Source organism: Strongylocentrotus purpuratus, unplaced genomic scaffold, assembly GCF_000002235.5.
Source record: "Strongylocentrotus purpuratus isolate Spur 01 unplaced genomic scaffold, Spur_5.0 spur5_scaffold_19, whole genome shotgun sequence".
Taxonomy (NCBI): Eukaryota; Metazoa; Echinodermata; class Echinoidea; order Camarodonta; family Strongylocentrotidae; genus Strongylocentrotus; species Strongylocentrotus purpuratus.
In genome coordinates, this window is record NW_022145604.1 from 9,235,302 (window position 1) to 9,250,807 (window position 15,506).

The following is a 15,506-nucleotide window of genomic DNA, read 5'->3' on the forward strand; positions in this document are numbered from 1 at the left end:
ATCGTAAGCTTAAGCATGTCGGGTAAGCATTACAAAAATAAATTATACATATTTATCATGACAAAAGGAAGGATAGACGAGGAACGGAAGTGTAAAAGAAAATAAAGAAAAATTAAATTAGAGTTAAGAAGGTTTTTAAAAGAGAACTGCAATAAATGACATGGTAGCTAGCGTTTATCCGGGTATATAAAAGTTACTGTATATATGACAATAAAAAGACAAGATCTGAACGAAATGAACAAAGTATTTCTATAATGATGCTGGAAACATAATCAAGGAAAAAAGGAGCTTAGTCCCAGCCAGCGCGTAACGAAAAGGATTGGTGTGTGACTAAATATTTTGTATCAACACCAAAAGCATTATGCAAATGCAAAGATACTAGCTTAATGATCCATAATATGAATATTGACTTATAATGCAGTCCAACAATCTAAAGACCTGGTTAGCGGTGAATTCCGATTAATCGTACCTATTATTGGATTTGGGATCCATGCTATATTCAATAGGAGAACATACGCGTATGCCGACTAGTCTACTCAGTAAGTCGTTTATACATTATATTTACTGAGAGTAATTTAAAACTGCAATTGTTTCCTCTAATTTGTCCCGGTGATCGGCACACTTTAAAGATGCATAACTGGCTGCGATACAATTATTGTTTAATTAAACCTTTATTGAATTGAATTAAATATAGATCGGGCAGTTAATATAATTATTTGCTTCACATTAATCGTTTAGAATGCCATAATCAATTAACTTAATTATGGCATCCACATACTTTTTTCACACAAAATCATCAACATAAACTTCAGAAATATCTAAACACAGATAATCATGCCTCCCCGAAATGACATATATTTGTTTACATATGTTGAGGGAAAATGTGGCAGTTAAAGCGTTATATTTTACATGTAGTTTCTTATTCTTTTTTGCGAACCGCAGTTCACATTTTGGAATCATGTGTAAGTATACGTTGCAACTTATGTATCATTCTTTTTTTTTATTTGTATAAACACATCCTAAAATGAGTTCAAAATGTAACATGCTATATGTAATGATGTACTATACAACATGTGAGAAATATGAAAATAAACTGAAACTGAACTGAACTGAACTGTTGCGCGCAGCTATGTTTTTTTTATCTCGACCTTCGTTAACAAGCCTATACAGAACGTCAAAAACATCATTGGATCAATTACATCAAGACTAATCCAGCGGATCGTTAGAAATCCTCAATGAAAATTATAATAATCATTCTCATTTACTCACATCGTAAAAATTTCCGTTGAATCTGCATCCTGCATAGGGGTATAGATATACAGGTTAAACTGTTAATATATTGTATAAATCGTTTATAATCAATGTTCTCTATCTGAAATATTGGAATAAGCAATGATTAACAAAACGGCCTGTTCGATATTATTTCTGCTGTTGATACAAGTTTTAATGAGACATTTAAACCACTTAATTCATGTTAGTACATAATTGATATATATATATATATATAGGCCTACATAGATATTGTGTATGCATTACGTGAAATGATGGGAATAATAATGAGGATGGTAACGATAACAATAATCTTAATTATGATAATAACGACAATGATGCAATGAGGGTATTTATGCAATCCTTTTTATCACACATGGTAGCTTATTGTAGTGGTACGCTGATTTGGGCAACACATTGACCTGAAGGGGGCGCTATAGCAATAGAGGAGTTGGGTTAAGTTGATCAATTGTACGGTTATTAGTTTGACTTTGTATACATCTAAAAGTTGAACGGCGTGAATTATGTTCCCGACAGTATGCCAGAAACGGGTAAACAACCCCTGTCCTTGAATTCCTACATTAGATCACAGGTGTTCATTTCCGATAAATACGTAAGACAGTAGAGTGTTTTTCCGGGGACCTGACATTCTCACGGGGCGGTAGACTCCTCCCATTTCTTCGGTGCCTAGTTCAAATCTCTCTATCTATTATGCTTTGTCATTAATTATAATTAATTAAATGTATAACTCCTCTCTTAAAGACCGTCAATACTACTGGGCCAGAAGGGATTAGACCACACAGCAAGGTCACTAACAGGTGGCTATCTCATTAACTCAGCTCTCAACTAACATAAGAAAAAGAGGATCATGGGGACCAACAGGCACCGATTGGGGAAGTTTTCTATATAAAGGGAGCAAGTAGCTACAAGTAGGACAGTGGGGCTTTGATTGGTGGATTGAACTGGCTAGAGGTTTGATGACCTAAGGGTCATTTTATATATCCTATCTTGTAATTGGTTGACTTCGTAAGGGTCCTCCTGATTGGCTAATAAGATTATGTGATATTTAAGCCTCGTCGGGTGCCGGACTATTTAAATGCCATGTGCGGGATTTTGTAGCTGAGTTTTGATTTCGTTCCGTTAATATGTTAAGGGTGTGCTGCTAGTTTCACTCTATGTATAAGGCCGCCCAGCCTCTGAGAGAATAAGCTATTTAAAAATGTCCTTAAATAAATAATCTTCGTTTGAACTACTGGAGCTTCGGCTGACTTTAACAAATAATAAAGTGAACTTTAACTGTATATCCGAGCTTCTTTCGTTTTCATTTTTTTTCTGAACTCGTCGTCACCGACCCATTATGGGCCCATTACATTATCATTGATTTCCCTCAATTTACAATGCCCCAAAACTGTTGAATACGCTTCACATATTATAATTATTTCATATTCGTTGATAAAGAAAATATACGCATTATAAATAAACGTTAATACCTGGCTGTTCCGGTACACAGTGATCTGAAATGAATAAATGAAATGACCGGAGTTAGATAAAGATAAACAAGCACAAAAATGCTTCCAAATAATCATAAACTATTGCGTCATGTTTTCATACATTATTTTAAATATTGACATGATAAGTTTAAATAATCGGAGAGTACTATGTAGAGGTTTTGAGAGAGGTCAGGAAGAGATTTTGTTATCGCTAAAATCCAGAGGTGGTTTAACCAGGTCGGTGACACCTGTACCAGGACAATGTACAAGTCTAAATTCCATCCTGGTCACCAGCGGTTGTTTCGGTTGAGTTTCGGTTGTTTCCCAAGCTCAAGGACAAATCTCTGGAGCAGTTGTGATGAAGATAATAGGAACTTTTAGATTTGCACAACGAGAACGTGGACTGCCACGTGTGACATCCTCTTAAGGCACTGGCAGTGCCCGGCAGTGCCTTAAAAGGACGTCGCATTGCCTTAAAAGGATGTGAAACGTGGCAGTCCACGTTCTCGTCGTGCAAATCTAAAAGTCCCTATTGAGAAGATGAAGGAGGGTCCTAGTCATCTTCACTCTGCGGGACTTCCAGGTGCCTTCAAGAAGTGGCAGAGGCATAGACATCAGAGGATAGTACTTTGATTTAGATCAAAACTTTGTACTTAAAATGGGATTATTCTATCGTGCCACAATGTTCTCTTTCAATGTACCAGTTTGGGGGATTCTTTAGTTGAGACACCCTTGAACTATGGGATATTGGATCAGATTTTATTATTCCTGTGTAACTTTATCCCCGATTAAAAGAATAAACTAACTGGGTCCTCTCTATTCAGAGAAATGATGTGGAACGTTGCGATCCTAATATTGTACACTAACCTATCGTAACGCAGACGTCGAAGTTAAACTTCAAGTGGATCACATATGCCGGTCCTGGCTTCATAAAAGAGATTTCACATGTCTCAACCTCAACCCCTGTCAGTGATCCAAGTGACATCCGGATAGTGTCATTATCTCCAAGTACGGCGGGTATGGTATAAACCTGCATTAAAAATGGCATCAAACGAACTAAATAAACCATATATATATATATATATATAAGTGCGATAATTCTCAACTCTGACATGACAACGGGTGTTCCAGAAAATGTAGGCGTGAATAAAATGGTCTAGGAACGTGAGACGTAGCTGTACTTTACAATTTGATTACGAGCTTTCGGCTTGTGAGGCCTCCTTTAGGTTCTGAAGTGCAAACACGTAGGACCAAATACATTGTATGAACAAATAAACATGGCATACAAACTTAATATCACTCAATCATAGGCAATCATCATGAACATAGCAAAAATTAGTACGAGAAATACTTCGGAATAAACTTAGAAATGATTATGCAATTTCAAAGTGTTTTACCTTGCCTCAACGCAGTGTATTCGATCTTAATCTTAATTTTATTTTTAGTCTTTGATTCTCACGTTTTATCCTTGCATTTGTTATACAATGTAGGGTCAATATACAATCGGACTGCTTACACTCCAATGCATTTGAATGAAGCCTTCTATCCTCCTCCCTCTCCCCTCCCTAGACACAGGTGTAGGTGGCTGCCTGCCGTAGCATCAACCAGAGTTGACAAAAGACCTTCCGTTACGTTGACAATCAGCCATGCGTGAAGTCTTTCGTCTGTGGCTGATCGTCATGCGAAACGGAGTTAAGTCTTTTGTCAATTATATCATCAGTGATGCATATATTATCGATGGCAGGTGGATCGGGTTTACGAGTAATGACAAGATCAAAAGTGTGACCTTTCTTCTGTGTAGCATCTGCTGCATAGTAGATTATTAGGGACTTTTAGATTTGCACAACGACAACGTGGATTGCTACGATCGATGTCCTTTTAATGCAATGCCTTGAATTAACGTCACACGTATCAGTCCACACAAATCTAAAAGTCCCTAATGACTGCCTTTGCACTTCTATCCTGCAGATCATCAGCATGAATGTTAAAATCTCCTACCACAAGAAAGAGCTTCATATTCATATGAGCAATATCAATCAATGCTGTGGATTGTTCTAGAAAATCGCTAAAACCACATCCTGTCGACCCCCGGGCAATACCCCCCCCCCCCCTGAGGACAATTACCCCTCCCTTTGGGGGTAGTTTTCCGGAGGGTAATTTTCCGGGTGATAGCCCAGGGGTTATTGTCCTGATACGACTTGGCCATCCTCTCCTTACAATGTTTAACAGATAATTGTTCTGCGCTTTCTACGTAGATTTAGGTCTTCATCATCTGCTCGATTAATTTAATATTTATTTGGTCTTATTATCTTACCTTCCCAAAATTAACAATATAACTACCTTTTTTCAATCATGATTTGTCCTGCTTCTTCTTCCTTCTTCCCCCTTTTCCCTTTTCCTTCTTATCTGTTTTACTTCTCCTTGTTCGTTTCGTGGTTGTATGTTGCTTTGTAATATTGTCTTGTGTTTTTTAAGTCTAATTCTTGTAATAATTTTATTATGTGCATAGTTTATTTGTATAGTTTCCTGAAAAATGAATTATGTATGATAAAAAAAAAGTAATATATTTGTTTACCTTTCTGTTGGAAATGAAATAAATATGAATATGAATATGAATTTAGAAGATGAAAAATGGTCCAGTTAAGATAATTCCTTCACCCAAATCAATTATTACATAATTAGGTCCGTGCAGTGTCCCCTAAACACCAGGTCGACTCTATCAAAAGCTTTGAAGCAAAAATAATTTGCCTAAAAGAAAGTGTACGTGACTGAATCTATTAAACCTGTGAAATTCTACGCAATGTTCAAATTGTATATCACTTTTACATGATGAGACACTTAATATATTTGTTGTTGTTTTCAATGACTTATTTGGGTTGTGTTGCGGCATTACTCCCCACCCCCTCCCCCTCCCTCTGTCTGTCTCTCTCTCTCTCTCTGCCTCTCTCTGTCTCTCTATGTCTCTCTCTCTCTATTTCTCTCTCTCATTCTACATGATCCTACGACCGCCTTCATGTACTGACCATTGATTTGCCATCTTCATCATTTGCGTTCATCCACGTGTTCACATCCATATCAGGCGCACGACAACGGAGAAAGAAGTAAACGCTGAATGGGATTTCAGTTAGGACTTCGACCTCCAGACCTTTGAGGCTGGCCAAGGCACTGAATGAATGTGTGCAGCTGCTTCCTGCAATAGCGCTAGCATAATTGTTTCCTGGAGCGACGCAGCTGTTGTAAAAATATAGTCCTGGGAGGCTCGTCCCACAAACTTCAACTCCAGGATGCAGACAAGGGACAGCTGGATTTAAATGAATATCGAAGTGAATTATTATAATTCTTTGTTATTGTATCATTATTTTGTATTTGTATCATTATCATTGTTATTATTATCACCATTATTATTATTACTAGAAAGTAGTATCATCGTTATCACCATAACCTGTAACTACTACGACAACTATAGTTCTTGTTATAATTAATAATGTTATTGCTCATATTATTATCACTGCTATTAATATTGTTGTTGTTATAATTGTTGTTATTAATTATTGTACTGTTAAAATCATTAGCAGTCATAGTAGTAGTTTTAGCAGTAACATTACTACTACTACAAGGATAATACCATCATCGTAAAAGTAGCCGGAGGTAGGGATCAAGAAAGATCACATTTCAGAACTGGGACTTCTTCAAAGTGGAAAGTAGGCATCTAAGTCATATTCCAATGAAAATCAAAGTAAGGGAAATCTTACATTTTCATCTAATGAAAAAGCATTTTTTAAGGCACATAAAAGCAGAAGAAATATCAATATATGGATATTATATGCCTCAGGATGGGGACGTTTGTCATTATAAGAATGGAAAGTTATTTAGGAGCTTGCCATAAATTGTTAAGCTTCGAATTTCATGCCTATTGTAAAATGGCGTTATTCGACCCGCTCTATTTGTAACAGTCAAAAAGGGTCTACGTCTTACAAAAACAAATTACCTACAAAACTTGAATAACAAGTGTTGATTACTTACGTGTGGTAGGGGGTTGTGCTGTCGGGGGTTGGGTGGTTGGAGGTTGAGTGGTAGGAGGTTGAGTAGTAGGGGGCTTGGTTGATGGTGGCTGTGTTGTCGGGGGTTGTGTAGTTGGTGGCTGAGTAGTAGGGGGTTGAGTAGTAGGGGGTTGAGTGGTAGGAGGTTGGGTAGTCGGGGGTTGTGTTGTCGGGGGTTGCGTGGAAGGGGTTTGAGTAGTAGGGGGTTGAGTCGTAGGAGGTTGAGTAGTAGGGGGCTGGGTTGATGGTGGCTGTGTTGTCGGGGGTTGAGTAGTCGGGGGTCGGGAGGTAGGAGGTTGAGTAGTAGGGGGCTGGGTGGTAGGAGGTTGGGTAGTCGGGGGTTGGGTAGTTGGTGGCTGAGTGGTAGGGGGTTGGGTGGTAGGTGGCTGGGTGGTAGGAGGTTGAGTAGTAGGGGGCTGGGTAGTTGGTGGCTGAGTAGTAGGAGGTTGTGTAGTTGGTGGCTGAGTAGTAGGGGGTTGGGTAGTCGGTTGACGGGTGGTAGGGGGTTGTGTTGTCGGGGGTTGCGTGGAAGGGGGTTGAGTAGTAGGGGGCTGGGTAGTTGGTGGCTGAGTAGTAGGGGGTTGGGTAGTAGGCGGACGCGTGTAAGGGGGTTGTGTAGTCGGGGGTTGGGTGGAAGGGGGTTGAGTGGTGGGAGGTTGAGTAGTAGGGGGCTGGGTAGTTGGTGGCTGTGTTGTCGGGGGTTGCGTGGAAGGGGGTTGAGGAGTAGGGGGCTGGGTAGTTGGTGGCTGAGTAGTAGGGGGTTGGGTAGTAGGCGGACGCGTGTAAGGGGGTTGTGTAGTCGGGGGTTGGGTGGAAGGGGGTTGAGTGGTGGGAGGTTGAGTAGTAGGGGGCTGGGTGGTTGGTGGCTGTGTTGTCGGGGGTTGGGTGGTTGGAGGTTGGGTGGTAGGGGGTTGCGTAGTAGGGGGCTTGGTAGTTGGTGGCTGTGTTGTCGGGGGTTGGGTGGTAGGAGGTTTAGTAGAAGGAGGTTGAGTTGTCGGGGGTTGGGCAGTTGGTGGATGTGTCATAGGAGGCTGTGTTGTTGGGGGTTGGGTGGTGGGAGGTTGAGTGGTAGGTGGTTGAGTAGAAGGGGGCTGGGTAGTTGGCGGCCGAGTAGTAGGTGGTTGAGTAATCGGCGGACGCGTGGTAGGGGGTTGTGTAGTCGGGGGTTGGGTGGAAGGGGGTTGTGTAATAGGGGGCTGGGTTGATGGTGGCTGTGTTGTCGGGGGTTGAGTGAAAGGAGGTTGAGTGGTAGGAGGTTGAGTAGTAGGGGGCTGGGTTGTCGGGGGTTGGGTAGTTGGTTGCTTAGTAGTAGGGGGTTTGGTAGTTGGTGGCTGTGTTGTCGGGGGTTGGGTGGAAGGAGGTTGAGTTGTAGGAGGTTGGGTAGTAGGTGGTTGGGTGGTAGGTGGCCAGGCGGTAGGAGGTTGTGTAGTCGGGGGTTGAGTAGTTGGTGGCTGAGTCGTAGGGGGTTGGGTGGTAGGAGGTTGAGTGGTGGGAGTTTGAGTAGTAGGGGGCTGGGTAGTTGGTGGTTGTGTTGTCGGGGGTTGGGTAGTTGGTGGCTGAGTAGTAGGGGGTTGGGTGGAAGGGGGTTGAGTAGTCGGCGGACGCGTGGTAGGGGGTTGTGTAGTCGGGGGTTGAGTGGAAGGGGGTTTAGTGGTAGGAGGTTGAGTAGTAGGGGGCTGGGTGGTTGGAGGCTGTGTTGACGGGGGTTGGCTGGTAGGGGGTTGTGTAGTAGGGGGTTGGGTAGTTGCTGGTTGTGTTGTCAGGGGTTGGGTGGTAGAAGGTTTAGTAGAAGGAGGTTGAGTTGTCGGGGGTTGGGTAGTTGGTGGATGTGTCATAGGGGGCTGTGTTGTTGGGGGTTGAGTGGTGGGAGGTTGAGTGGTAGGTGGTAGAGTAGAAGGGGGCTGGGTAGTTGGTAGGTGAGAAGTAGGTGGTTTGGTAATCGGCGGACGCGTGGTAGGGGGTTGTGTAGTCGGGGGGTAGGTGAAAGGGGGTTGAGTGGTAGGAGGTTGAGTAGTAGGGGGCTGTGTGGTTGGTGGCTGCGTTGACGGTGGTTGGGTGGTAGGAGGTTGAGTAGAAGGAGGTTGAGTCGTAGGAGGTTGAGTAGAAGGGGGCTGGGTTGATGGTGGCTGTGTTGTCGGGGGTTGAGTGGAAGGAAGTTGAGTGGTAGGAGGTTGAGTAGTATGGGGCTGGGTTGTCGGGGGTTGGGTAGTTGGTGGCTGTGTAGTAGGGGGCTGGGTAGTTGGTGGCTGTGTTGTCGGGGGTTGGGTGGAAGGAGGTTGAGTTGTAGGAGGTTGGGTAGTAGGTGGTTGGGTGGTAGGTGGCCAGGCGGTAGGAGGTTGGGTAGTCGGGGGTTTGGTAGTTGGTGGCTGCGTTGTCGGGGGTTGGGTAGTTGGTGGTTGAGTTGTAGGATGTTGGGTAATAGGGGGCTGGGTAGTTGGTGGCTGTGTAGTAGGGGGTTGGGTAGTCGGTGGACGCGTGGTAGGAGGTCGAGTAGTAGGGGGCAGGGTAGTTGGTGGCTGCGATGGCGGGGGTTCAGTGGAAGGAGGTTGAGTGGTAGGAGGTTGAGTGGTGGGAGTTTGAGTAGTAGGGGGCTGGATAGTTGGTGGCTGTGTTGTCGGGGGTTGGGTAGTTGGTGGTTGAGTTGTAGGAGGTTGGGTAATAGGGGGCTTGGTAGTTGGTGGCTGTTTAGTAGGGGGTTGGGTAGTCGGTGGACGCGTGGTAGGAGGTTGAGTAGTAGGGGGCTGGGTAGTTGGTGGCTGCGATGTCGGGGGTTCAGTGGAAGGAGGTTGAGTGGTAGGAGGTTGAGTTGTCGGGGGTTGGGCAGTTGGTGGATGTGTCATAGGGGGCTGTGTTGTTGGGGGTTGGGTGGTGGGAGGTTGAGTGGTAGGTGGTTGAGTAGAAGGGGGCTGGGTTGATGGTGGTTGTGTTGTCGGGGGTTGAGTGGAAGGAGGTTGAGTGGTAGGAGGTTGAGTTGTAGGAGGTTGGGTAGTAGGTGGTTGGGTGGTAGGTGGCCAGGCGGTAGGAGGTTGGGTAGTTGGGGGTTGGGTAGTTGGTGGCTGCGTTGTCGGGGGTTGGGTAGTTGGTGGTTGAGTTGTAGGAGGTTGGGTAATAGGGGGCTGGGTAGTTGGTGGCTGTGTAGTAGGGGGTTGGGTAATCGGTGGACGCGTGGTAGGAGGTTGAGTAGTAGGGGGCTGGGTAGTTGGTGGCTGCGATGTCGGGGGTTCAGTGGAAGGAGGTTGAGTGGTAGGAGGTTGAGTGGTGGGAGTTTGAGTAGTAGGGGGCTGGGTAGTTGGTGGCTGTGTTGTCGGGGGTTGGGTAGTTGGTGGTTGAGTTGTAGGAGGTTGGGTAATAGGGGGCTTGGTAGTTGGTGGCTGTTTAGTAGGGGGTTGGGTAGTCGGTGGACGCGTGGTAGGAGGTTGAGTAGTAGGGGGCTGGGTAGTTGGTGGCTGCGATGTCGGGGGTTCAGTGGAAGGAGGTTGAGTGGTAGGAGGTTGAGTTGTCGGGGGTTGGGCAGTTGGTGGATGTGTCATAGGGGGCTGTGTTGTTGGGGGTTGGGTGGTGGGAGGTTGAGTGGTAGGTGGTTGAGTAGAAGGGGGCTGGGTTGATGGTGGTTGTGTTGTCGGGGGTTGAGTGGAAGGAGGTTGAGTGGTAGGAGGTTGAGTAGTAGGGGGCTGGGTTGTCGGGGGCTGGGTAGTTGGTGGCTTAGTAGTAGGGGGCTGGGTAGTTGGTGGATGTGTTGTCGAGGGTTGGGTGGAAGGAGATTGAGTTGTAGGAGGTTGGGTAGTCGGGGGTTGGGTAGTTGGTGGCTGTGTTGTCGGGGGTTGGGTAGTTGGTGGTTGGGTTGTAGGAGGTTGGGTAATAGGGGGCTGGGTAGTTGGTGGCTGTGTAATAGGGGGTTGGGTAGTCGGTGGACGCTTGGTAGGAGGTTGAGTAGTAGGGGGCTGGGTAGTTGGTGGCTGTGTTGTCGGGGGTTGGGTAGAAGGAGGTTGAGTAGTCGGTGGACGCGTAGTAGGGGTTTGTGTGGTCGGGGGTTGGGTGGTAGGAGGTTGAGTGGTAGGAGGTTGAGTAGTAGGGGGCTGGGTAGTTGGTGGCTGTGTTGTCGGGGGTTGGGTAGTTGGTGGCTGAGTAGTAGGGGGTCGAGTAGTCGGTGGACGCGTGGTAGGGGGTTGGGTTGTCGGGGGTTGGGTTGTCGGGGGTTGGGTGGTAGGTGGTCTTTGCGAGCAGTAACCCTTTTGAATGCATGTTCCGTTTAACTCAACCAAGTCCCCTTCGCAGAAACAACCTTCCACCTTAGGTGTCATACACTTGTCTTCATAAGCACATTCATCACAAGACGCTTGGCAACTGGTATGGCAGGTATAATACTTCCTGTGTTCGCCACACGGGCACGTTACGGCTATAGCATGTAAAATAAGAAAAAGCGTAACACAATATCCATGAAATTCATTTTTGTTTATTAAATTGTCTTGATTGTCGAACACCCAATTCATCTTTTTTCACAAAGCCTACCTCCAACATCAGTAAGTTTTCGTTAAATATCTTTAAGTTTGTTTGTTTCACCTGACTGCCAAGAAAACATGTGTATGCTTGTAAGCAAGCAACCAGGGTTGCCAATGGCTTTAGGTCCTGTCCGAGGGACTTAGTAATGAGGAGTAAAGCCTTACCAAAGGACACTGGCGCATCGACTTAGTTTCGAACCTGGAACCTTCCGGTTACGAGACCACTGTTCTACCACTGACTCATCGTGTCTCCTTTTCTTTAAAATATCTTTCTTTAGGATTAAGTAAATGTTCATAGATAGCATTTTCTAGGATTTACGATATCGTCGTCATTTTGGTTAGTTCAATCATGTCTAGTGCTAATAAGTTCTTGGGAAAGAATGGGTCTGGATCTATCGAGAAAAAGTAGAGTACGTTGAAGGTGTTGTGACAAGACCAATCGCAGAGGTAAACAACCTGAAACCTTGTAATGACTATTCGACTATTTCACGTTACTACTTTCGGAATCAGAATGAGAATCAGAAATGTTCTCTTTTTTTGTTTGCTGGTCCAAACAAGAAATGAAAGAAAGAAACTCTTTTAGCTACATGTCTTTAGTTTAAGTTCGTTATATTTATATTATAACTATTTAAATATACTTGTACTTGCTTGTATTTTTAGTTTGTCAAGCGCATAGAGAAACTTCGGGTTATTATGCGCTCAATATATATCTTTATTATTATTATTATTATTATTATTATTATTATTATTATTATTATTATTATTATCTTTAATATTATTGTTATTTTATTATTATTAATGTTGTTGTTTTTGGTGTTGATATTATGTTTTGTACTATTGATAGGTTGCTGTAAATCATATTCCATGCAAAATATAAAGAGAGAGATTAAGTGACAAGTTTAACTGAAGGAGAAAGATAGTAGTGTAAAATAAATTTCCTAAACATGACAGGCCTGGATGCGAGAAGAAAAAGCTGACAGCATGGGTATGTTTTTGTGTGTAATTGTCATTTTCTATAAAGTAAGAATCTTTTTTTAAATCATTGGGAAGGGAATTCTAAAATGTAAGTCCGATAAAACTAACAAAATCATTACCAAGTAGCTTTCTCATGTTTGGCCCGCTAACCTAATGAGGTAGCTATGTAATTCCGTGTTATTCCTTAACATAGTTTTAAAAAATTCATTTAACTCATTTCAGTTAGTCATTTCGACTGAGCGAAAGCCTACAAAAGCCGAAAATTATAAGAAAACAGATCACTATCTTTGAAACCTTGTTAGAGTAAAAGAGTGTATCTGAATGTGACCCGAAAGCATAAATGACTTCCACTGCTGGTCATAAAGGTGGAATAATTGTTTTACCTCAATTTATGGAATTATGTTGACAATGATTTATTCTTAATAGATCTAGATAATATACATTCTCAGATGTTATTGAATAATAGTTTGCGAGTGTTTGTTTCGCGTGACTGCTAAAGCGTGTGTATGCTACTATGCTTATCAACTTGTATTATTCAATAAAATTCGAGAATGTATACTATTATCTAGATCTATTAGGAAAAAAAATCATTGTCAAAATCATTCCTTGAATTGGGGATTAAAATAAATTATTCCACCTTTATGACCCATAGTGCATATATAATTGTGGCGATCGGAAAACTGACAGCTAACTTCAGTCTGCGATTACAGGTCTGAGTAAGGTATTTGAACGACGAGCGTAGCATTTGTATCAGCTGTGACAATGTGATCAAACCCCATGATCCGTCTAGAAAGTATATACATACCGATGGCCCTATGACATCGATTAACTATTACTATGATGCTGATCAAGAACAATATGAATTCATCCTAATACATCATAATAGTATCTAATGAATTTTTATCATAGTCGATCATGGCTGGTTTACTTTCAGACACATACAATTAATTCACGAGCACCCGCAGCGAGCGACCGATTCATTTTTATTTTTCATTTTTCATTTTTTTTTTTGGAGGGGGGGGGGGGGTCGAGACAATTTGAGATTTTCCATTCAAGTCAAACGTTCTAGTGCGTGATCAATGCATTGTTTCTTTTTGCTTGTGTGTACATTAGAATTTCAGTTTTATAGTGGGCATGGTGGTAGATTATGTATATTCATTTACATCATAAAGCATTGGGTAAGTAAAATATGTATGCCATTCCCTCTCCTACGCCAATGAAAGACATCGAAACCCTCACTGACGAATAGGCCGACATTTCTGATGAGTCATGGAACGTAATCCCAATATTTTTTGGACCATTTTGATAAACTTGATCAGCAAGGCCTAATATTTGTATGTGTCTTGAAGACAGAGTTGAGCTTTAGTCATGCGATTGCATTATGAAATAAACTGTGGAAGTGAGTGCTCATGTAGCAAATAAGTATTGGTGTATACTGTCAGGTTTTGGAGTTGATAATATGATTTGCTAAACGTCACATGCTCACAGAAATGTGTATATGAAACTGAACGAAAAATTGGCATGAAGGGAGGTCCACCATCTTTAGCCGTTACTAGTTATATTTCGACTTTGACGGCATTTGAAAAGCCTTCCTTTTCAGAGGCCTTTGTACTATGACACTCTTCCACACTAACCTAAAAACGAACTTAAAATGCTGAAAAAAATATTCATCACCTTTCTAAGAAAAGACTCAACCTGTTCTTTAAATGTAAGTCCAGGTCTACGTGGAATAGGTTGACTTTACTCACGACACATGTGATCAGCGCGCCAATCTGCGCAGACTCCTTTCTCAATACACTTTTGAGAGTAGACTGATATCGCATCACACAGGCAATCTAAACCGTCGCCGCGATAACACTTGACGCTGTCATCGACGCAGTGGTCAAAATATGGCTTTGGGCTGACCTGCCGAGTAAAATAAAAATAGATTATACAAACGATGCATGCAAATTAGTTCTTTATACGATCTATCCGCAGTTGAGTTTAAGGTTGTATTCCGGTAATGAAGGGATGAAAACATGCGTAATTTGTTTTATTGAACAGAATCCCTAGATTCTACTGCACTTGAACGCACTGGCCCTAATTCAGGTTTGTAAAAAACGTGTCAAAACGCGTCATATGACGTACATAAACCTCGGTTTGTCGACAAACCGCCTTTGTGAATTCGGGCCACTATGTTCAGATTGCGTAATATATTCTTGCAATATTATTAGACAATGAACACAGCTTTTCAGATTATTAACATTGTTAAAGTTATACGCTTGAAAGGGAACCAAAACCTTCATACTTAGTTACGTTTATTGTAAAGTTTAAGAAGTGAATAAAATCAGTGAAAATTTGTACAAAATCGGGCAAGGAATTTCACAATTATTTCGTTCTCTTCGTATTTATTTGTGTTCTTGATCCGACTTCATAACATGTGAAGTAGAATATCATTTTGCATTCTATACCTTGCCTTCAGGGGAGCAGATTATCTCAATCAAAAGCAGGAAGAAAAAACATGAAATTTGAAGTACAAAAGGCATGGAGAGTTGTCCACAAATGACGTATGAAATTGAATATCGCCCTCTAGTGACTAATCATTTCAAAAAGCTTTAACTTCCTTATTCCTTGCCCGATTTTTTTCAAATTTTCACTGATTTTATTCAAATATCTTAAACTTTACAATAAAAATAATTTAGTATGAAGGTTTTGTTTCCCTTCAAGTTGGAATATCTTTAATCAATGCTTGTCTCAAGGCATTTTTTTTTCGTTGTTTCGTGAAATATCTCCGACGCAGAACTTAAAATCTGTATAATCCAATATAGTTCAGTCTATTTTTATTCATTCAAGACAAAAATGAAAGAAGGAAAGAAGCTAAAAGCCATTTACATTATAATATAAACAGTTGTGGATTAAATAGCAGAACCTGCCTCCCACCTTTGAAGTCTAATTACTATACCCTAAGTAATTATTTGAAAAAGTTCCCCTAAATTGTGAAATCTTTCGAAATTGTACTCAACCGCCTTTTCTATTTTGTTTTGTTATCTCAGATCCGTCCATGATTATAATAAAAGCGATATCGAAGGAAAAAAGTATCGAAACAAATAAGAATAATTGTTTTCTTCTCAATTCAATGAGAGCATCAGGATAGAGGATACCGACATTTATCATAATAATAAGTTTTCAGTAAATTTCTCGTTCACCTATAAAGAAGCTACGTTCCTTTGGGAAAACTATCACTTTGTTCTATG

At 42.0% G+C, this 15,506-nt stretch overlaps 3 protein-coding genes across 3 annotated transcripts in view; all 3 read right to left on the reverse strand.

The window, feature by feature from the left end:
* Positions 1 to 1,242: 1,242 nt before the first annotated feature.
* On the reverse strand, positions 1,243 to 8,568 carry LOC115926224 (proline-rich extensin-like protein EPR1; the record flags this gene model as incomplete). The annotated part of the gene is made up of 5 exons (XM_030990900.1): positions 1,243 to 1,298; positions 2,760 to 2,783; positions 3,627 to 3,789; positions 5,783 to 6,060; positions 6,783 to 8,568. Coding segments are annotated over 5 exons (2,292 nt in total), but the record flags the coding sequence as incomplete, so codon positions are not given.
* LOC115926225 (adhesive plaque matrix protein-like) lies at positions 8,526 to 9,331 on the reverse strand (the record flags this gene model as incomplete). Its single annotated transcript, XM_030990901.1, has 1 exon — positions 8,526 to 9,331. A coding segment is annotated over one exon (750 nt), but the record flags the coding sequence as incomplete, so codon positions are not given.
* An 8-nt stretch (positions 9,332 to 9,339) lies between these two features.
* LOC105443100 (SCO-spondin) overlaps positions 9,340 to 15,506 on the reverse strand; it is a gene marked incomplete at its 3' end in the record, with an annotated part of 64,613 nt that continues 58,446 nt past the window's right edge. The window contains exons 21-22 of the mRNA XM_011675920.2: positions 14,022 to 14,178; positions 9,340 to 11,195 (exon numbers count right to left, since the gene is read on the reverse strand). Coding sequence (XP_011674222.2) covers positions 9,340 to 11,195; positions 14,022 to 14,178 — 2,013 coding nt within the window. The remainder of the gene's footprint in view (positions 11,196 to 14,021; positions 14,179 to 15,506) is intronic.